The sequence below is a fragment of the Podarcis raffonei genome, chromosome 16, assembly GCF_027172205.1.
Source record: "Podarcis raffonei isolate rPodRaf1 chromosome 16, rPodRaf1.pri, whole genome shotgun sequence".
NCBI classification, from domain to species: domain Eukaryota; kingdom Metazoa; phylum Chordata; class Lepidosauria; order Squamata; family Lacertidae; genus Podarcis; species Podarcis raffonei.
The window spans coordinates 19785373-19806537 of NC_070617.1; the positions used below are offsets into that span (position 1 = coordinate 19785373).

General features: G+C 45.5%; 2 protein-coding genes across 6 annotated transcripts in view; one reads left to right on the plus strand and one right to left on the minus strand.

The window, feature by feature from the left end:
* TESC (tescalcin) overlaps positions 1-19115 on the plus strand; it is a 32765-nt gene extending 13650 nt beyond the window's left edge. Inside the window, exons 2-8 of one of the 2 annotated variants that reach the window (XM_053368143.1) lie at positions 8366-8435; positions 13635-13715; positions 15971-16110; positions 17073-17134; positions 17249-17356; positions 18144-18191; positions 18788-19115. In XM_053368143.1, coding sequence (XP_053224118.1) covers positions 8366-8435; positions 13635-13715; positions 15971-16110; positions 17073-17134; positions 17249-17356; positions 18144-18191; positions 18788-18865 — 587 coding nt within the window. In that variant the 3' untranslated portion in view covers positions 18866-19115. Of the gene's footprint in view, positions 1-8365; positions 8436-13387; positions 13716-15970; positions 16111-17072; positions 17135-17248; positions 17357-18143; positions 18192-18787 lie in introns of those variants that run through there. The other variant, XM_053368142.1, reaches the window with a different exon arrangement.
* An 823-nt stretch (positions 19116-19938) lies between these two features.
* FBXW8 (F-box and WD repeat domain containing 8) overlaps positions 19939-21165 on the minus strand; it is a 67056-nt gene continuing 65829 nt past the window's right edge. For all 4 annotated transcript variants that reach the window (XM_053368140.1, XM_053368138.1, XM_053368139.1 and 1 more), the window contains one exon: positions 19939-20750. In XM_053368140.1, the coding sequence (XP_053224115.1) occupies positions 20606-20750 (145 nt within the window). In that variant the 3' untranslated portion in view covers positions 19939-20605. The remainder of the gene's footprint in view (positions 20751-21165) is intronic.

Here is a 21165-nt window from a genome sequence, read left to right on the forward strand (position 1 = left end):
TGCCCAGACGGAAGAGACCCCCTCTTGGTCTCGCTGATGTGGTCCAAAGGAAAGCAGAGCAAGATGTTTGGCACCCGCTTGGCTGCAGGAGTTGCTGGAAGGAGGCGTGCAAGGCACCATCCAACCGCCTTAGGGACTCCACTCCAGATTTGTGTAGGGTTTACTCCTTAGCCTTTTCTTCTCCTGAAGATATCCCACAAGGCAACAGAGGTTTAGGATCAGAGTTTTCCTTCTCTTAGATGTGCTACCTTTCCAGGTTATAATAGTAATAATTTATTATTCATACCCCGTCCATCTGGCTGGGTTTCCCCAGCCACTCTGGGCGGCTTCCAACAAAGATTCAGAATACATTAAAATGTCACACATTAAAAAATTCCCTGATGTCTTCTAAATGTCAGGTTCCGTATTTTTCGCTCTATAAGACACACCAGACCACAAGTTTTTGGAGGAGGAAAACAAGAAAAAAAATATTCTGAATCTCAGAAGCCAGAACAGCAAGAGGGATCGCTACGCAGTGAAAGCAGCAATCCCTCTTGCTGTTGTGGCTTCTGGGATAGCAGAAGATGCACACACATTTCCCCTTACTTTTTAGGAGGGAAAAAGTGAGTCTTATAGAGCAAAAAACACGGTAGTTGTTTGATCTCTTTGACATCTGATGGGAGGGCGTTCCACAGGGCGGGTGCCACTACTGAGAAGGCCCTCTGCCTGGTTCCCTGTAACTTGGCTTCTCGCAGTGAAGGAACCGCCAGAAGGCCCTCAGAACTGGACCTCAGCGTCCGGGCAGAAGGATGGGGGTGGAGACGCTCCTTCTGGTTGACAAGCCCCATCTGCCCCTCACTTCCCTCTGCAGCAGGTATCGAAATTGCCTTCTTGACCTGCTCAACCTGCTAGAGCCTGTCTTTGCATGCAGAGGAAGTCCCTAACTCGCTGAGGGTTTGAGACCCATTGGCTACCCTCTCCTGATTTAGCCGCCCAGACAAAGCCAATTCCCAGGGTGTGGCTGCAGCCTCACGCTGGCAGCTTCTAGGAGCCACAGGTGAGCGCAGGGTGAAGAAGAAGAAGAAGAAGAAGAAGAAGAAGAAGAAGAAGAAGAAGAAGAAGAAGAAGAAGAAGAAGAGTAGTAGTAGTAGTAGTAGTAGTAGTTTGGATTTGATATCCCGCCTTTCACTCCCCTTCAGGAGTCTCAAAGCGGCTAACAATCTCCTTTCCCTTCCTCCCCCACAACAAACACTCTGTGAGGTGAGTGGGGCTGAGAGACTTCAAAGAAGTGTGACTGGCCCAAGGTCACCCAGCAGCTGCATGTGGAGGAGCGGAGACGCGAACCCGGTTCATCAGATTACGTGACTACTGCTCTTAACCACTACGCCACACTGGCTCTCACACTGGTGGGGGACCACACCACACTGGCTCTCACACTGGTGTGGACCAAAGGTGGAAAACCTATCCCAGAAGGTGCATGATGTGTCTCCCACCAGAGGTGCTACAAAACCTGACTGAGTGCTCCTTAAATGTGAGGATGGCCACTGAGGAAACAGTTTGGCTACTTTGCACGTTTGTAGGCGGGTCTCTCTGGAGGCTTGTTTCCTCGACAGCCACCGCGAACAACTTTGATATGAGCTTTGTCACATCATCCTCCGGATGAAGAGCAGATGGTTTGGAAAATGAGCAGGATGGAGCTTGTGCAAAAAGAGGTGGTTGCCACGTTCTCTCTGGTGGTGGCAGAAAGCAGTTCCTCCCCCCCCCCCCCCCGCAATCCCTGGCTCCATCGCTTGTTAGCACTGCTATTTATTAATGGATTCAATTTATATGGGCTACACTTCCTCTCAAGAAACTGAAGGCATTTCTCTCTCTCTCTCTCTTGCATCCGCACAGCCCCCAAGATTGCATTTAGCTCTGATTCCTGTGTTGCAGGAGCGGGTGGCGCTGTGATCTAAACCACTGAGCCTCTTCGGCTTGCCAATTGGAAGGTTGGCGGTTCAAATCCCCACAACGGGGTGAGCTCCTGTTTCTCTGTCCCAGCTCCTGCCAACCTAGCAGTTTGAAAGCACGCCAGTGCAAGTAGATAAATAGGTACTGCTGCAGCGGGAAGGTAAATGGAGTTTCTGTGCGCTCTGGTTTCCATCACGGTTTAGTCATGCTGGCCACAAGACCCGGAAAGCTGACTGTGGACTAATGCCAGCTGCCTTGGCCTGAAAGTGAGATGAGCGCCACAACCCCATAGTCGCCTTTGACTGGACTTAACCATCCAGGGGTTCTTTACCTTTCTTTTTACCTGGGCTAGAAGGCCCCTGGGCTCTCTTCCAACTCTGCAATTCCATAAGATTGGGCTAAGAGTCAGTGAAAGGCTACTGTTCTGAAAACCAGCAGAAGGCAGTATTTTCTTCAAATCTCTCCATTTTGTAAACAGAAGCCTTGAGGGGTTTTTTTTGTCCACTGGCGGGGAGTTCCTTTCCAAATGGACACACCAATCCCTTACTGGGGGGAAACTCAACCTCTTAGGAAATCACCATTCCGAGTTCTGGTTTGTAGCGTTAAGTGCCTGAAGTTTATATGATGATTTAAAAAGCAACAACAAAGAGAAAAAATGTAAATGCAAAGTAAACTAAACTTCCAGATGTTTAAAGATTTATGGGTCCCTTAGTTTCCATGGCAATAATGATGTCAGGCAGTGAGAATGTCAAAAGTCAGTAGCAGGCGGGGAGGGGGGGCACGTAGAAAGCTAAATAAAAGGGAGGAGGGGGTCCCTTCTTTGTAAGAATAAGAAAAGCTACCCCCAAATTAGCTTTGTGTTTAAAATAGCAAAGCTGCATAAAGGTCATGGGTTGGAATTTGCAGCATTTGTGATGGAATGACAGTACATATATGTGGGAACCCAATGATAGAATGATACCACAAGTGATTTGGAGCAGGGATTTTTATTTTCTGGAGCATTTGAAGTTTCATTCCCCACCCCCTCTCTTTTAAGTTCACTGTTTATTTTTAAGATTTGTTGCATAATGCGTAAGATTGGATTCGAACAATTTGATGATGGCGACAGCGACAAAGACAGCAGAACCGTAATGTGATGGTTTGCATCAGAGAGGTGAAAGGAGCCAAACCTGAAGGTCACAGCCAGGCATAAAGACCAGTTTGGGAAGCTGTAGGAAACATTTGATCAAGGGTCATAGAATCATAGAATTGTAGGGAACGTGAGGATCATCTAGCCCAACCCCACGCAATGCAGGAATCTTTCCCCCAACTTGGGCTCAAACCCACGACCCTGCGATTAAGAGTCTTATGTTCTACCAACTGAGGAGGTCTGGGTAATAGGTTCACCCAGAGGTAGTAGTAGTAGTTGCTTTTTGTAGTTTGGGGTGTTAAAATGCCCCCCCAGCTATGTACTGCTAAAGGGGATCCCATGTGCCATATTTGTTCTCATCCCTGACAACACAGTGCTGCTGGGTCTGTGTTTCCAGGGTAAAAGACCTGTCTCTGGTCTACCATAATTGGAGTATCTATGTTTGGCCCCAGGGACGCAGGTGGCGCTGTGGGTTAAACCACTGAGCTTACCGATCAGAAGGTCGGCGTTTCAAATCCCCGCGACGGGGTGAGCTCCCGTTGCTCGGTCCCAGCTCCTGCCCACCTAGCAGTTCGAAAGCACAAAGTGCAAGTAGGGAAGGTATCGGTAAACGGTGTTTCCGTGCGCTGCTCTGGTTCGCCAGAAGCGGCTTAGTCATGCTGGCCACATGACCCGGAAGCTGTACGCTGGCTCCCTCGGCCAATAAAACGAGATGAGTGCCGCAACCCCAGAGTCGGTCATAACTGGACCTAATGGTCAGGGGTCCCTTTACCTTTACCTTTAAGGAATTGTTTTATTTATGCTACTGGAAGGAATTGTTTTATTTATTTTGTTCTACTATTTCGGGGTTAATGGAGTCTGTAACTTGAAGCATCTGTAACCTGAAGCATCTGTAACCCGAGGTACCACTGTATTTTTATTCTTTTTTCAAAAAAAATAATTGTGCATTATGTGCTTTGACGTTTTTCACCACTCTGGGATTTGTTTAAGCAAAGAGCAGGTGATAAGTGCCCAAAACAAATTGTTGGTTTTGCCTGGGTTGCACAGGGAGTGGCGGTGAGATTGAGGCTTCTTGACATCGTCAGTAGAGCAGAGCAGCATTATTTCATGAGTCAGCGTTAATAATCCTAACAAGCGCCAGTTGTCAGCTGGCCTTCAAGAGTGAGTTTCCCTTCGGGTTTTGTTTTGTTTGCAGTTCGTGGAAAGGAAGTTGCTGAGTCACAAGCAGATTCGAGCTTCTGCTTTCTTTCTAGAGACCCAGGACCTCCTCTGCTCCTGCAGGAAGGCATTAGCTGAGGGTGGGGGTCTTTTTCCCCCAGCCCGAGGGTCAAATTCTGTTTTGGAGAACCATCCAAGGACCTTGCACCTGTGGTGGGCAGGGCCACAGGCAAAAGTGGATGGAACCACAAATGTAAATGAAATATACTCGGAGTTGAATGGGGATTTCATGCTCTTTGCTCTTTATTCAGCTCATAGTAGTGAGGAATGGAAGTTCCCCCGAAATGACTGCTTTATATACATTATTTACACAATGGGCCCCATGTGATTGGCTAATTTTGGGATTCTCCTGTAAGCCAATCAGGTTGAGGATTCACTTCCACCTGGAGTTGGATTGGGTGGCTCCTGCAGACCAATCAGACTGCTGCATTTTGGATCCTATTCAACTCAGTACATAACACCAAATGTTATTTTAGTACAGTAGCCTAGTTTCTTCACTCTTCTCCACCCTCCACGCAGCCAAGGACACATTCCAGCCAGGCAAAAACACTTGACAAGAGAGCAAAGGACTTGTGAGGGGTGTGGCCTGTGGGGAGGGGTGTGGCCTGGGAAGAGTCCCGAGGGCCAGATAGAGAAGCTTGCAGGGTCGCATTTAGCTTCTGGGACTGAGATTCCACACAACTGTACTAAGTTGTGCTTTGGCTGTGATTCCTGCTTTGGCAGGGGCATTGGACTAGATCAGTGCTTCCCAAACTGTTTTGGACTACAATTCCCATCATCCTTGGCCAGTGGTCCTGCTAGCTAGGGATGATGGGAATTGTAGTCCAACAACAGCTGGAGAGACCCAAGTTTGAGGAACACTGGAGCAGATGATCTTTTGGGTCCCTTCCAACTCTACAATTCTATGGTCCTGTGTCAGGGGCAGCAATGGAGGGTTAGGCACTATAGGTATGTGGCTTTTCTGGGCGCTGATTATCACCAGGCACTCCCATCTAAGTTGGCAGAAGTCGAACTTGTATCAGTTACAGGCTGGAACTTGGCAAATACCTGCCAGTGTTCAGCAAGCTGTTATCAGGTTATCAGCTGGGAGTGATCAGCTGGGGTTTATCAGCTGATCAGGTTATCAGCTGGGAGAGGGCAGGGTTTTGTTTGGTTTTTTGCGCACACAACCCAAAAAAGAAGTGTCAGTGGAATGGAGGGGGTGTGTGGGTGTGCATGCGCAAGAATGCAACAGCAACTCCAGCACGGAGAGCAAAAGTTGGGTCCATCTAGCTGAATGACATGAGGGTGCTGTGGTTTGAAATGGAGGGCTTTTATGTTCAGCTCCTTTAGCTGGTCAAGGGGCTCAACTGGATGGTGCAAGTGGTCCCTTTTCATTTCCAAAGATTCTATTGTCATATATTGTACTAGGGGCTGCGCCCTCTGCTCACCAATCCCTTTGCCAACTCCCTTCCCTCACACTTGCCAATCCTCCCTCTCTTTATACCTTTCCTACCCCCCTGACTATCCCCCCACAGCTCACCCCAACCCAATAGGCAGCCACACAAACCGCAGTGTGATGACACCCTTACGTTTCTATGTCTATAGGAAGATACCAGTACTAGTCCTACTCAAAATATGAATGGATGTAGCTAAGTTAGGTCCACTTATTTAAATTGGTGTGCTCCAAGTAGGGCTAGCATTGGATACAAGCCTAATGCTTTTTAATTTATTCTTTAAGTAGTAGTAGTTTATTAATGCTTGGGCCATAGGCCATTCACATATAAGGTAGATGGGTACAGTACAAAAACCAGTAGTATAAAATACTGCATAAAATCTTTCTATTTTTTAAGTAAGTGAAGGTTTATTCTGTTTTTCCTGCTCTAAAACGATTTCCTTTTTTGTTCTTAATCTGGTTTATTGCCTAGATTTGGTTTTAATGTGTTTTTTTCTCTTCACACCTTGGATGTCCTTTCCAAGAGTGAAGAAGAGGCGTTTTTGAATATATTTTAAAATAAACTATAGTAAATATATATAAATATAAGTTTCCTTCCCTCTAAGTGCAGAGGCGTATGTGATCCAAATCTTTATAGTCTCTCTCTCTCTCTCTCTCTCTCTCTCTCTCTCTCTCTCTCTCATATCTATTTATCTAATCAGCTTTGAGGGATATTATTATTTCATGGCTTATATTACTGCTGGTTTTTCTGTCTTGTTTAAAATAAGGTTTCGTATGAGTGCTGTTGTGGCCTGTGAAATGTTTTCCGACCCCTTTTTCTATTTTGAAGAGTTCTTGTTTTGTTATAACGAGAGGTTTTAATTTTTAAGGTGCAGTTATGCATGCAAGCTGCGTTTCGGAGGTCTTTGCCCTGAAATATATACAGATCCCCAACTACTTGTGTTGTGTACTGAAGTTCTCACCCTGGGCCAGCAGGGGCATACTGTAGATAGTTTTCACTCAGGTCCACATATGCAAATAAGGGATTGAAAGTGACGTTCAGTGATTGGATAGTTACAGAAAATGGTTACTGTTGCGTTCTAGTGGAGTTCCATATGAGCAGGCTGGTTGAACCCTTCAGTTCAGTTCTGTTCTGGCCTGTGAATAAACCCATTACTTAACAACTTCCACGCCCCCTTTCAGGTCAAAGACCCCCTAAACACAATCACATATACAGTCACTTTAAAGTGGCTAGTTGCCCAGGTACAGTGGTACCTCGCAAGACGAAATTAATTCGCTCTGTGAGTTTTTTCGTCTTGCGAATTTTTTGTCTTGCGAAGCACGGATTCCCTGGGTATTAACAGTTTTAAGAAAAAGGAAACAAACTTGCAAGACGTTTTCATCTTGCGAAGGCAAGCCCATAGGGAAATTCGTCTTGCGAAGCAACTCAAAAAACGAAAAACTCTTTCGTCTTGCAAGTTTTTCGTCTTATGAGGCATTCGTCTTGCGAGGTACCACTGTATTTAAAGGAAACCTCCTTTCCATTGGGACTGGTAGGACGGAAGGCAGGGAGCCCACCAGCAGGGGGAGCCAGAGCCTCTGGCAGGCAGAGCCAACTGATTCTAGCTGAGTGCCCATCTTCCTCCGCCTCCCTGCTGAGTTCTACAGTGGGTAAGATACTGAGACTGTAAGGAGGAGCAAGCTGACAGGCAGGGGCATCCCTAGACAGGTTGTGAGTAAGAAGGCAGGCCAGTGGAGGCTGCCTGAGGGCAGGCTGAGCTTGCTGGGGCAGTGCCCCCACCCACCTGCCCAAATGGACTGCCTCTACTGCTCCATTCATGCCAACGGAGGCTTCCCTTTCAACGCAAAGAGTGCCGTTGGATATTCCAGGAGAAAATGGTCCTTCCTGGTCTTGTTTTGCATTGCAGCCAAATCCTAAGGGAGGTGTTTGAGCATCTCCTGAGAGGTTAATTTGTATTTCTTTTGCAATGCAAAGCAGTTGTGGGACTTCCAGTTTGATCAGGCGAAGAGCCTTAACCCTTACTTCTTCTGGTCTTCTCTGCCTTGAGATTGCACACATGGCTTTTCGGGGAAACACAGTAGTGGTGACCTGTAATAGGATCTCCCCCCCCCCAAGAAAGATTTCTTAAAACTGGAATAGGGGACTTGTGGTACAGGTGTTTCTGGGCTTTGGGGGTGGGGAAGAAAATAAATACAATCTGAATGTAAAGGCAAATCAACTGCACTTGTGCTTTCTGAAACTGTCTTACGCAAACTGAAACATAGCAATGCTTCAGAAGCCATACTGTGAATTGCAGTTTCACCAGCCCAGGCTACATGCACTATGGGAAGATGTGCTTAAAGTGCATAGTCTGATTAAAAAGTGTGCTATATTTTTGGAAATTGGTTTGCCAAAAAATATCGGGCAAAATTGCGTATAAAAATCAGCCGCAAACTGCTGGTGAATTTTCATAAATAATAATAATAATAGTAATAGTAATAAATAAATGAATAGCCTCGTGTGGAAAACTGAACTTAAAACGGGGGTGGAAATGAGAAAGGGAGGAAAATTGAAATTGGCATATTTGCCCATCCCTAGTGAAGGGTGTTGTTTACAAGTATGTAAGGGTTAAAAATAAATTAATGGAGTGTCTGCCTGTCTCTTCTCTCTATAGTCACTTCAGATCAAATTGAGAATCTGCATCGGCGATTCAAGCAGCTAAGTGGGGATCAGCCAACTATTCGGTACAGTATTACCTATTCTTCGCCCTATATCATAATGGATTAATTCAGTGCTTTTCTTCTAAAAAGATGTTTACGGGTACTCTCATTTTGACTCAAGAAAATCACCATTTTGTAGTTCAAATCGGGGAAAATAAATACAGTAAATGGACAAAAGATTCACAAAATGTTTAAGGGTATGCATACCCCTGCGTACCCCCAGAAAAAAGCCCTGGATTTATTCTCTAAGTGTGGATACTTAATGAAGCCCAATGCTAGGAGGGTTCACATGTCACATGAAGTAGGACTGCCAGACGTCGGGAAATTCCTGGGCATAGGTGGGTAAACAGTGTCTGGGCGGAAATCCCTTGAATGTCCGGGAAAATTCATTTTTTACGAATTTCCTTTAAAATAGCTCAAAACTTCTCTCTCTCTCGAGATTTTTTTTGTGGGGGGAAGCTCAACAACTTTTGTGTCTGGGTTTTCATTTTTTGAAATACGGCTACCCTACATTAAGCAACTGTACAATCTGTGTACCTGTGTACAGAAGTAGTTGAGCTGTAGGCACGTAAGTTATTCCTATGGAACTTTCAACTAGTGTACAATCCTGTGTACCTGCATACATGATACTTGAGCTGTACAGACAGACAAGCATTCACTATTTCACGCAAACACTTCTACATGCATGTGTACGGACAGCTTGTACCTGTGTTCAGGGTAATAATGCGTGAACAAGCCTAGTCTCATCCATGCATGAGACAGAGGCATCCGAAGTCTTGAGGGGAGGGAACCCAAGTGTTGAAGTAGTACAAAAAGATTTAAGGAGGGGATAAAACCTCATGAGTGAACTTGTACACTGCTTGGAGAATTGTTTTGATCAAGCAGTTTACAAATTGTGGGTTTTTTTGGGGGGGGATAACCCACCACCCTTTTCTGTCATTCCAGTGAGGACTGGGGGTGCTCAGTAGGCATGCAATGCTGTCTAGGTGTGTTTTTGGTGGAGAGGGGGGGTGGAATGACTGAGCGAGGGGCAATGGGATGCAGTATCCCGAAATATGGCATGGCTGGCGAGCTGAAACCCTGGAGCAGTGGTTCCCTAACTCCCCCGCTCCCCAATATGGACCACTTGAAAATTGCTGACGGTCAAAACAGTGCCCTAAAATACATACCTGGACTTGTTTCGATTAATGTCTGCAGGAGACTTTGTGGATATTTAAGTTATATTTAGAAAAATCTTAATAATTATTCATAAAGGAAACAGTTCATAAGAAGTAAATAAGGAGGCCAGGTACAGGATAAAGGAAGTCTTTTATTTCGTTGTTTGTATAGTTGTATGTTATGCTCACTGTATGTTATGTTCACGTTCAATCAGGGTGGATTGTGTATTGGGGGGTGGGGGGTTTATGTTATGTTGTAAATAAAATTCTAATAAAAATTATTTTTAAAAAAGAAAAGAAAGAAAATTGCTGAAAGTCTTGGTAGACCACCCCATGATTAAATCCCCCCCCCCTTTTGGTGCAATTGTACTGCACTGTGTTACTTATTTCATTTTATTGTATTGCAATTTGAATTCTGTGCCGTTTGGATTGCAATACAACACAATGCAATAGATAATAAAAGACGCAATAGAAACACTATTAAAAACCGATATGAATGATGAATGCAATGGATTTGCCATCTCCTTGACATTCAGGCACAAATCCAGAGGCTCACCACAGAACAGCTGAATGAAGCTTTTGGACCACTGGTGGTCTGTGGACCACAGTTTGGGAAAGACCTTGCTGGAGCGCTCCATGCTGCAACATGTTGATACTTTTAACAGGGAATGTGCTGCATTCTTAGGAAGATAGCGTCCACTCTGGCTGGCAGCAGCTGTCTAAGATTTGGGGCAGGTATCTTTCCCAGGCCTGGAGATGCTGGGGATTAGAATAATAGAATCATGGCATTTTAGAGTTGGAAGGAACCACAATGGCCATCTAGTCCAACCCCCTGCAATGCAGGAATTTTTTGCCCAACGTGGGGCTCAAATCCATGACCCTGAGTTGAAGAGTAATGGCCCATTCCCAATGCACCAGGAACAGGTGATTAGTGACCCTCTAAATTAGTGGCTTCCAAAGGTCACAGACTCCCCTTTGAAGATCTGGTAGAAGCTATGGACCCCCCTCCCAGAAAAATCCACACCTACACATGAAACGTTGCATACAATTTATTTTATTTTATTGTATTATGTGGGTGGGGGCAACACCTTTTTGCCCCTGGTTGATGGACCCCCCCCCCCGATGAATCCCATCCATGGAGCACAGGTTAAGCATCCGTGTTCTGTATGATTTGGGACTCCAGCTCCCATCATGCTTAACCGCTGGCTGTGCTGGTTGGGGCTGATGAAGAGCCATTGCCTTTCCTGGGCTGGAAGAACAGATGGACTGGACGGAAGGCAGCTTCCCCCGTGGCACAGCCAACTTCACAGGGAAGGGTGCAATGTGGAGACTGGTCCTTGTCAAGGTCTGTCCTGGGCCGATCGTCCCATCAGATAACGGCTTGCTAATCAATTGGCTGCTTTCTACCCTGTTCTCTCCTGTAATGAGATTTTGCTCCTCCAGGCCAACCCCAGATGGCTCTCTCGAAAGCACAGGCCTTTCTCCGTACAAGGCTTGAGGCTTTTGTGGGGAAGCAGGCGAGGTCAGAAGACACCTCCTCTTTCCTGCTCCTGCCGCTAAGCCATGCCTGGTGCCTTATCACTGCCTGGGTGGGGAATCACAGAGAGAGGAATCTACAAGACCCATAATCTCTGAACCATTGGGGCTGATGAGAGTTGGGAGTCCAGGCAACACTGGCTCCTCATCCTTGGTCCAGATCAGGGAGAGGGGGAACCTCCAGCCCTCCAAGGGATGCTGAACTACAACTCCCACTGGCCCCACATTACCCCACTACTTACTTACCATCCCAGGCCGCCCATCTGCGGCCACATTGTTCTTTCTTTTATCAGATCAAAATGATCAGACAACAGCAAAGGTTGCTAGGTTTATTGAGGGTGCAATGAGATTAAGGGCCACTATTTGAATGATAATCTTGGTCATTTGATTGCCGTTTTTACCTATTGTTGTCTTTTTATTTGTATATATTGCTTGTATTATGTTGCCATGGCCATTGGCTAAGGCAAATAAAGTTTATCTTATCCCACCGGCCCCAGCAAGCAAAGCCATTGCCCAGTGAAGATGGGAGTTGTGGTTCAATAAATGTTGTGTCTTGATACTTATGGGGAGGGCGGTGTTCTGAAATGTTGGCTCCCATCTCCTACCCATAGTTTGATGCCAAGTGAGAGGAATTGTTTCCTGCGCTGGTTTCTCCTGCTGCTGCTCAGCCGGCCGGCCTCCACCTGCGCTGCACGGCAGGTTGACCTTTCTGTAGGAAAATATACAAACGGTTTCAGGCAGAGTCGCAGAGGAGACTGAGGAGGCTCGCTCCGTAAGGGGGCAGATGTCCTGCTAAGAGGCAGGAGGGAAGCCGCTTCGCCCCTTCCCTAGAAAACCAGCAGAGAGATCCTGAGGTCGCTGGGAAAAGGAATCTATCATCCCGTTTGCAAAAGAGACTTGCAGGCATCAGGGCTGTGCTGCAGCGGCTGAGAGGCCAGGCCCGGAATAGCACAGAAATCTAGTGGCTTGTTGTCACTAGGATGAGGGGAGGAATCATATTTGTCCATTTACGTATCACATTATTACAGCCTGTCTTTTCTTCCAAGGAGCTCAAGGAGGTGGTGTACGTGGTTCCCTCCCTCTCCCCCCCCCCCCATTTCCATCCTCACAACTGTGAGGTAGATTATTAGGCAGAGAAGCGGTGACTGGCCAAAGGTCACCCAGGGAGCTTCATGGATGTGTGATAGGAATTTTGAGGTCTTAGATATATGGTAATGTTCATAACCGCATGTACATAGATCAGCACAGGAAGACCAACCTGGAACCATTTTGATTCCTAAGCTGAGCAAATGTTTTCTCCCCAAGGTCAAAGTGGGAAACCTCCCCATTGTCTCTTTCCTCACAAATCCTGTCTGAAGGACACATTTAAGATATGAATAGGGTGTGAGCCTGTGACCTGGCCCAGGAACTAAGTATTTATCACTACAAAAGAATGGCCAGGCTCCCCAGGCAATCCAATCAAGTAACCTGCCAGACAGGAGATAAACAAGGACAGGAGAAAAACAGCATTCAAATTTCTGTTTTAGACTGCCTTTTCTGTGATGTAGGTATGATGTATCTGAGGGGTGGTCTTAGGTTACACCCCTTCTGTGATGTATGTATGATGTTTCTGGGGGTGGTCTTGATCTACAGGGTGGCAATTTCAAAAGTCTTTATAAGGCCTTGCATGCCATTTTTCTGAGTTCCTCCTCTCTTCTGCGGGTGAGGGGAGCACCCTGTTGCAACAGATGAAGAAGAAGAGTTTGGATTTGATAACCCACCTTTCACTCCCCTTCAGGAGTCTCAAAGCGGCTAACAATCTCCTTTCCCTTCCTCCCCCACAACAAACACTCTGTGAGGTGAGTGGGGCTGAGAGACTTCAGAGAAGTGTGACTGGCCCAAGGTCACCCAGCAGCTGCATGTGGAGGAGCAGGGAATCGAACCCAGTTCACCAGATTATGAGTCTACCGCTCTTAACCACTACACCACACTGGCTCTCAATAAATCAATAAAGATCAATAAAGATCAGGCTTACTAGCAGCTTTGCTTTTCAATATTCTCTGGTTGGCCTCTGTTATTTTCTCCTACCAATAGGGAACCTACGTAAGGACTCTATATGGGCTCTTGGATACCCCATATGGGAAAAGGGCGATTTTTGTTTACAACAGCTGAATGGGGATTCGAACCTTGGCCTCCCAAGTTCTAGTTCGGCACTCTAGTCTTCATACCACATTGGCTATTAGAACTATTACTTACTTAGGTAGTTATTGAACTTATGTCCCTCTGCTTTTCCCCTTAGAGCCGAGGGTAGCGAACTGGCCTGCCATTTAAAACAAAGCAAAGCATTCTATAAAACAGTTCAAAACATTCCCAAAGCCATGAACCTAAAATCTTCAAAATGCAAAAACAAAAAAACCAAATCAAACCAAACCTCAGCTCTGCCACTGAGCCGTGACCCTGTGCTGAAGAGATCGTTCATTTGTCTTCAGAAACCTGTCTGTCTCACTCACTATTTCTCTCTCTCTCTCTTTGCCCTTTTCTACTTCCGCAGCAAGGAGAACTTTGATCGCGTCCCTGATCTGGAGTTCAATCCAATTAGATCCAAAATTGTCCAGGCCTTTTTTGACAAGAGGTAATGTTGTGGGTGCTTGGCCTCCCCCGGGGGGGGGGGGAGGGGGAGTTGTTCTCTATAGCAACAAGAACTGTGCAGCTCTCCTTAACCTCGAATCCCTCTCCGCACATAAGCCATTAAAAAAACAGTAAAGCGCATAAACAAGCACCTAAAAACCAGTCATTGATTGAGGCAGCTTCAACGTCCTGTTTTTCAGTGCCTGCTAAAGGCTGCTTTCGTTAGGCAAAATTACAGACGTGTAATTTCATTAGGCAGACTTGTCGATAGAACCAACCATTTCAAGAACATTCTGTTGATTTTATTATGCCTACTGTTTTTTAAGGTCTGGTTTTATTGCTAGTCTTCTTTTATTCTAGTAAATATTTTATTGCATTTTATGTAAATGGCTTAAAGCTATTATTATTATTATTATTATTATTATTATTATTATTATTATTGCCAAATAAACAAAATCAAAGATTTCACTTGGTGGCCCCTGTTTGATGGCATCCCAAACATTGCCCCCCTTTCCCTGGGTGCCTTCCTCTTGCATCAGAAGAATGAGACTATCAGTGGCTTACTAGCCATGATGGCTGTGCTCTGTCAGAAACACAGTGCATAGTTAAACTGTGGAACTCACTGCCACAGGAGCCAGTGATGGCCACCAAGCTGGATGGCTTCAAAAATGGGTTTGTGCAAATTCATGCAGAATAAATATGACTTACTGATGGATACCAGCCCTGAAGGCAAAGCTCTCCTTTGAATACAAGTTGCTAGAAACTAATCCAGAATGCGGCAGCTAGACTGGTGACTGGGAGTGGCTGCTGAGACCATATAACACTGGTCCTGAAAGGCCTACATTGGCTCCTAGTACGTTTCTGAGCACAATTCAAAGTGTTGGTGCTGACCTTTAAAGCCCTAAACAACCGTGGCCCAGTATACCTGAAGGAGCGTCTCCACCCCCATTGTTCAGCCCGGACATTGAGGTCCACCTCCGAGGGCCTTCTGGTGGTTCCCTCACTGGGAGAAGTGAGGTTACAGGGAACCAGGCAGAGGGCCTTCTTGGTGGTGGCACCCACCCTGTGGAAAGCCCTCCCATCAGATGTTGAGAAAATAAACAACTACTTGACTTTTAGAAGACATCTGAAGGCAGCCCTGTTTAGGGAAATTTTTAATGTTTGATGTTTTATCAAGTTTTTAATATTCTGTTGGAAGCCACCCAGAGTGGCTGGGGAAACCCAGGCAGATGGGCAGGGTATAAATAATAAATTATGATTATTATGAAACCACAGGACGGGAGTGTTCTCTCTCTTGTGCTCAGGTCCTGCTTTCTAGTTTCCCAAAGGCCAGTCTGAGAAAAGGATGCCGGTCCTGATCTAGAAGGCTCTTCTTACGCCCAGTGCTGTTGCTGCCATTTATTTATTTTTGCAACATCCACATGGTTTCATCCTCAAAATGCCAATGCATGCTTTTTAAACGCTGTTGACCTAGATTTCCCCTTGCCACAGAAAATCCAGTTAGTCAGACCAATTCATCACGCCTCTGCAGTCACTGTTGGTGTAGACAATCCTTAGCACTTTGGGGACTTGGGCTGTGTGTGTATGGATTTGTTTGCAAATGGCAATTGTCACATTTAAATTCTGTAAGTAAACAATTTATCCTCTGCTTATTTTATCACAGTTTATATACTGCTTGATTGTAAGCAGAAGGGGAAACCTCAAAGCAGTTTACCGAAAGAACAATGATGTTATCAGTAAAGACGGTTATTTGAAGCTTTCAAATTAAAATCAGGTGTCAGCTAAAAGCAGATTAAAACACAGGTCGGCATTCTACATATTTGGATAGGCTTGCCTTAAAAAGAAAAAAAGTTTTTAGCTGTTGCTGGAGAGGTACCTGCCTCACGTCAATAGGCAGGGAGTTCCAAAGGTTGAGTGCTGCCACAATGAAAGATTTGAGTTCTTACAAATGTATTGATTTTATTCAAATGTCTGGGACACCCTCACACAGCAGCCAACCCATTTCTAAATAAGGCTGTGCCTTTGCAAACACACTTCCCTCACCCCATCTCACCCCCCAAAAGCACAGGGGCCGATGGGTGTGTAGAACAAGGGTTGCCAACATGGTGCCCTCCAGTTTCTGCTGGGCCCTGACTCCCATCACCCCCGGCTATTGCCCATGCTGACTATGGCTGCATTGGGAGCCCAGCCTGAGGATGGAGGGCTCTACATTAGGTGTTCCTCATGTCAAAAGTGTTCTGAGTGCTTTTGTGCCAATAGGAATCTGCGAGAATCATCGGATGGGTTCGCGGAGGAGATCAACTTTGAAGACTTCTTGACGATCATGTCCAATTTCAGGCCCATTGAGATGGACATGGACGACGAGCAGCTCGATCGATTCCGCAAGAAGAAGCTAAAATGTAAGGTGTTCCCTTTTCTTGATCAAGTCTCTTGTTTTGCTGGCAGATGGGAGGATCAGTCTGCATGAACCCACTGAGTTCATGTTTAGCTGTAAAGAGTGTGGTGCCTGGAGCTTCTCCCCTTCTTCCATGTCCACTGTGTGCCCTCCCATCTCCCACTTCAAAGTCATCTAGCGGAGAAACTTTTTTCCTATAAGGGGCCACATTCCGTTCTGGACAAATGAAGGTGCTTTGGATAAAGAGATGATCCTGTACTTATTGAGAGCTGCCAGGATGGTTATTGCAGAAATAGTTTTTAAAAGGAACTCTTTAGAGGGATTAAATAAGGATTTATGGTACAGTCAGAATCTGGTCCATAGCTATTATGGAAAAATTAAGTCGAAGGTTAAGGTATACCAGAGGATACCCCTCCGCTCTTCCCTGCCCATCATTTTCAACCAGGGGGGGTGAAAACTTATTTCATGATGGTGATAATGTTCAAAGGCCTCCTGTGAATTATGCTATTTGGCATTCTTGGTGACTTTTCATTGTCAAGAGAGAACATCGTAAGCCCTTGAGGGCAATATCCCGAGATTTATAAGTAAAGCAAATCTATATTTTAAGAAAGAATATGTTACTACGCTCCAATATCTGTAACTGCCCCCCCATGGGCTATGAATGAGATGACCCACATTTTTGGTCCATGTGAGTTTAATTTTCATTTGCATTCAAGCTGTAGTTATTTTTGCAAGTCATTAAAGTATATGTTCTTGATTTTGCACACATGCACACAAACACTCTTCCCCTGCCTACTGGCACAAGAACTCTATTGGTGTTTGCTACAGTCCCTGATTTGATCTGTTAGGCTCAGTTACTATTTTGCGGGGTAAATATGGGTTTTGAATGAATTTATTTCACTCATAGTACTGTGCTTTTAAGCTGTTTACTCCTGACCCTAATTTATTTTGCCTTCTCTCCCCTAGTTCTTTTCCACATGTACGATGCAGACAGTGACGGCAAGATCACTCTGCAGGAATACAGGAATGTAATGTATTATTATTATTATTATTTGGGCTTTCCACTCCCTTAACTGCACTTTCAATGACCTGGCACCGCTCCTCCTCCTCCAACCAGTTTGCAACTTGCTTCTGTCTTCCAGATTGTGCAAGAGATGCTTTCGGGGAACCCCCACCTGGATAAGGAATCGGCGAGGTCCATCGCAGATGGAGCCATGATGGAGGCTGCCAGCATCTGTGTGGGGCAAATGGTAGGCTGAGCGCAACGCTGCAGATGACCAGCACACGGTCATTCCGAGGCAAGGAAGGGATGTACTGTATTTTTCGCTCTATAAGGCGCATCAGACCACAAGATGCACCTAGTTTTTGGAGGAGGAAAACAAGAAAAAAAAATATTCTGAATCTCAGAAGCCAGAACAGCAAGAGGGATCGCTGTGCAGTGAAAGCAGCAATCCCTCTTGCTGTTCTGGCTTCTGGGATAGCTGCGCAGCCTGCATTCACTCCATAAGACGCACACACATTTCCCCTTACTTTTTAGGAGGGAAAAAGTGAGTCTTATAGAGCAAAAAATACGGTATGTCAGTGGTAGAGAATCTGCTTGCCCGCAGGAGGTCCCAGGTTCAATCCCCATCTCCAGATAGTGCTTAGAAAGATGGAGGGGGGGATGGAGAGGTACAAAGCAGGATTGAACTCCCCATACACCTGTTGATGCTATTCCGCTTTCAGCAGCTGTGTGTCTCTCTGCCCCCACACCTGACATCAGGTGTATGGCATGTGGGTGTGTTTTTAGAAAAAAATGGACTGGTGGGCCACGTTTGGCCCAGGTTCCCCACCCATTTTAATGTTGATTTGTGTTTTTCCTCAGTTGTGCATTAAGGTTGTGCTGTAAGCCCTTTTAGGAAAACGTCGCCCTTAAGAATGGCATGTAGGTTTTTGCTTTGAGTTAAGAAGTAAGAGCCCTCCGTTTTTTCTCTGAACGCCTCCTTTGACCTCGTAGGACTTTCACCTCTCGACGTAATGTTTCTGTTCTTGTTGCAGGAGCCGGATCAAGTATACGAGGGAATCACATTTGAAGACTTCCTTAAGGTTAGAATGGATGCTCACCCTATTGCTTGGCCAACCTGTGGAAGGGGCGGGGGCAGGAGAGTGAGAGAGAGGAGGGACACAGTGCTAGGCTTTCTGTTATCTCTAAAATTGGATCCTGTTTTATGGGTTTAAATTGTCTTAACCCTGATTAATATGTTTTTATATTGCTGATTTATATTGCTGCATTTTAACGATTTTTTTCCTGTCTAAAAATTGCACATTGAGAGATTTTATAAACATTAAGCTGTTATAGAAATGCTTCTAAATAAGAAAAGTGGGAGAAGAATCCTGACAGCAAGAACTGTTTGAGGAAGGGACCTGTTACTTGGGGGCAGAGTAGGGGAGCCTTCCCCACCTGTGGTCCATTAGGGATGCTTCAGATTTCTTGCATCAGACAAGGGCAGGGACAGGTTTGACTGGCTTGCTTACAAGACTACTCCCCTCCATCTCTATGACTTGAGTGCACTCATAAGACTAGCAGATACCAAATCTGCAGCTTATTGGCAACAGACCTTAGTTTGTGGCCTGCAGCATTAAAAGGGCCCCTAACCTGTACTCATGGCTCATGCTTGCTTTCGTTGCCTCTCCACCGGCAGATCTGGGAAGGGATAGACATCGAGACCAAGATGCACGTTCGCTTCCTGACCATGGAGCCGATTGCGATGTGCTACTGACCACGGAGAAGCTGGGACTGAGGTGTTGGTGCCTTCTGGAGCGACCTGGGACGGAAACCGTCAGGCGGTCGATACGGGTATTAAGGGGGAACTGCATCTCCCACAGCTGGGGCAGTTTTTTTGCAGGGGGGCGTTGCAGGTTTAGGAGTTGATGTGCCAGGCTTTGGCTTTACAGCTATTTTATCCCTCTTGTCTACACTAAAAAGCCTCAATAGCCTCAAATCATCAATAAAGCAGGTTTTGTTTTTAATTCTTGGCAGAAGCTTGTTTACTAGTGGATCCGTTGATCAGATACAGTCATGGGACTCAATTTTTAAAAAACTGGGTGCTCTTCTTAACCAAGGGTGAGGAATCAGATCCAGATTATCTTGCATCTATCTACTATATATATATATATATATATATATGAAAGTGATTTCTGTCTGTTGTCTTAAAATATCGCTACCAAACTTGGCGTGAGGGTTCCCAGGACAGGAGCGGTGCTCTCTGTTGACCTTTGCAAGCCAGCCACCATTTTGAACCAAGATGGTGGACTGAAACATGACTTTGGCATGACTTCACCTGTTCTTTGGCATAGGCTTGACCGCCAGTCGGGATATCAGCACCATGAGGGTTCCTAAGATTTGGCATGGGGTTCTTCATTGACATTTGATTGCCAGATGCCATTTTGAATCAAGATGGCAAACGAAAAACCTGACTTTGGCACATGACTTCCCTCGATTTTTGGAGCAATGAATCCAAACTCACAAATTACGCCATCCATTTTTTTTTGGGGGGGGGGTCCTACAAAATCCTGGGCAGTGCTAGGCACTCTCCGCTGATTGTGAAATAAAACTGGAGCAATAGACCCCAAGGAACAGGGGTGCCCTGTGTAGCATGAAACATGCCACTTTGTTATTCCCAGTTAGTACGGTTATATTTATACAAGTATTTATATCCACTAAATCACGAAACATACCAAAGGGATTCGCAACATTAAAACAATAAAATGCATACGGTAAAAGCACGGGAAACAATTTAAAAGCAAAAAAAGTTTAAAAACAAGCACCAATAAACCATTGTAGGTGATATGGTTGAGTCTAATATACCAATGTACCCTGGTATTTAATTTTAATAAATCTCATTTCTTTACATCATCATCATCATCAATAGAAAAGGTTGTTTGTTTGTGTAAACATGTCCAGAAGCATGTTATAACTTCCCAAGTGTGTTTCAAGGGCTATCTGACATCCTGGGAGGAAATGGTAAGTGATTTACACATGCTTTCAAGAGGCCCTGTCGTTCACTTGCTATCTCACTGGTCGTGGTCCCAGCCCTCACATTTCCCAGCCCCATAAGTAACCTAAAAGATCAGGCCTGGGCCCAAAGTTAGGAAGTCCAGTCTCTCTACTGGCTTGGCTCCCTGTTTTAACTACTCCCTTCTGCTCCTCTTCTTCCTCTTCTGGTTCTGAGTCACTTTGGGCCAGCACTTCTCCTCCATTCCTACTGTGCCAGGCCTGGGTTTTCCAAAGCGCCACACCCTGCCCGCTGCATCTGCTCCATCCCTCGTCATCCTCTGCCTCGCTGCATCCAGGTGAGTTTTAGGGGGCATCACCCAGGATCGTCTTCGCAGTCTCCTCCGTGTGTTTCTACGGCAGCCACTGCCGTGACCCAGACACCTTCCTGTGGACGTGGGCACCACCGTCCTTCTTGCTCCACGTTGATTGGCCTTTTATCAGCACCTCTTACTTCCTGACGCAGCTAGATGTTGTCATAGGGGACCGCCAGGCCAATATTGTAGTTGTAGCCTGTCGTTTCGTTGTAAGAGGAGCGGCAGATAGGAAGGATGCTCTCTGCAGCCAGCTGGTCCACCGAGAACTCATACGCATAGATGATTCCTCGATGTCTGATTTGGGGAGAGAACTGATTAGCATGCATATTATTGTTGTTGTTATTGTTGTTATTATTATGACTCCTTAGTCACCTGTTACCTAGGAGGTCTCCAAGCAACTTAGATTGACAAAACATAATCGCATTATACCATTGTGGGCAAAATGAGCACAACATTCATTTCATTTGTATCACAGGGAAGTCCATAGCGTAAAAGTACAAAATAAAAACACAAAATATGCAATAAAGCAAAAGTAGAACAAACCAATACCCCCCCACAGACACATTTAAAAGGTCACAGAAGGTTAAATCAGCCTAATGCTCGATTGAAGAGAAGTGTTTTCGCCTGGTGCCTAAATATTTTTTGGGGGGAGGGGGCAAGCCTCCTTCATATGAAACATTAACATATTAATACAGAAACAAACACATCC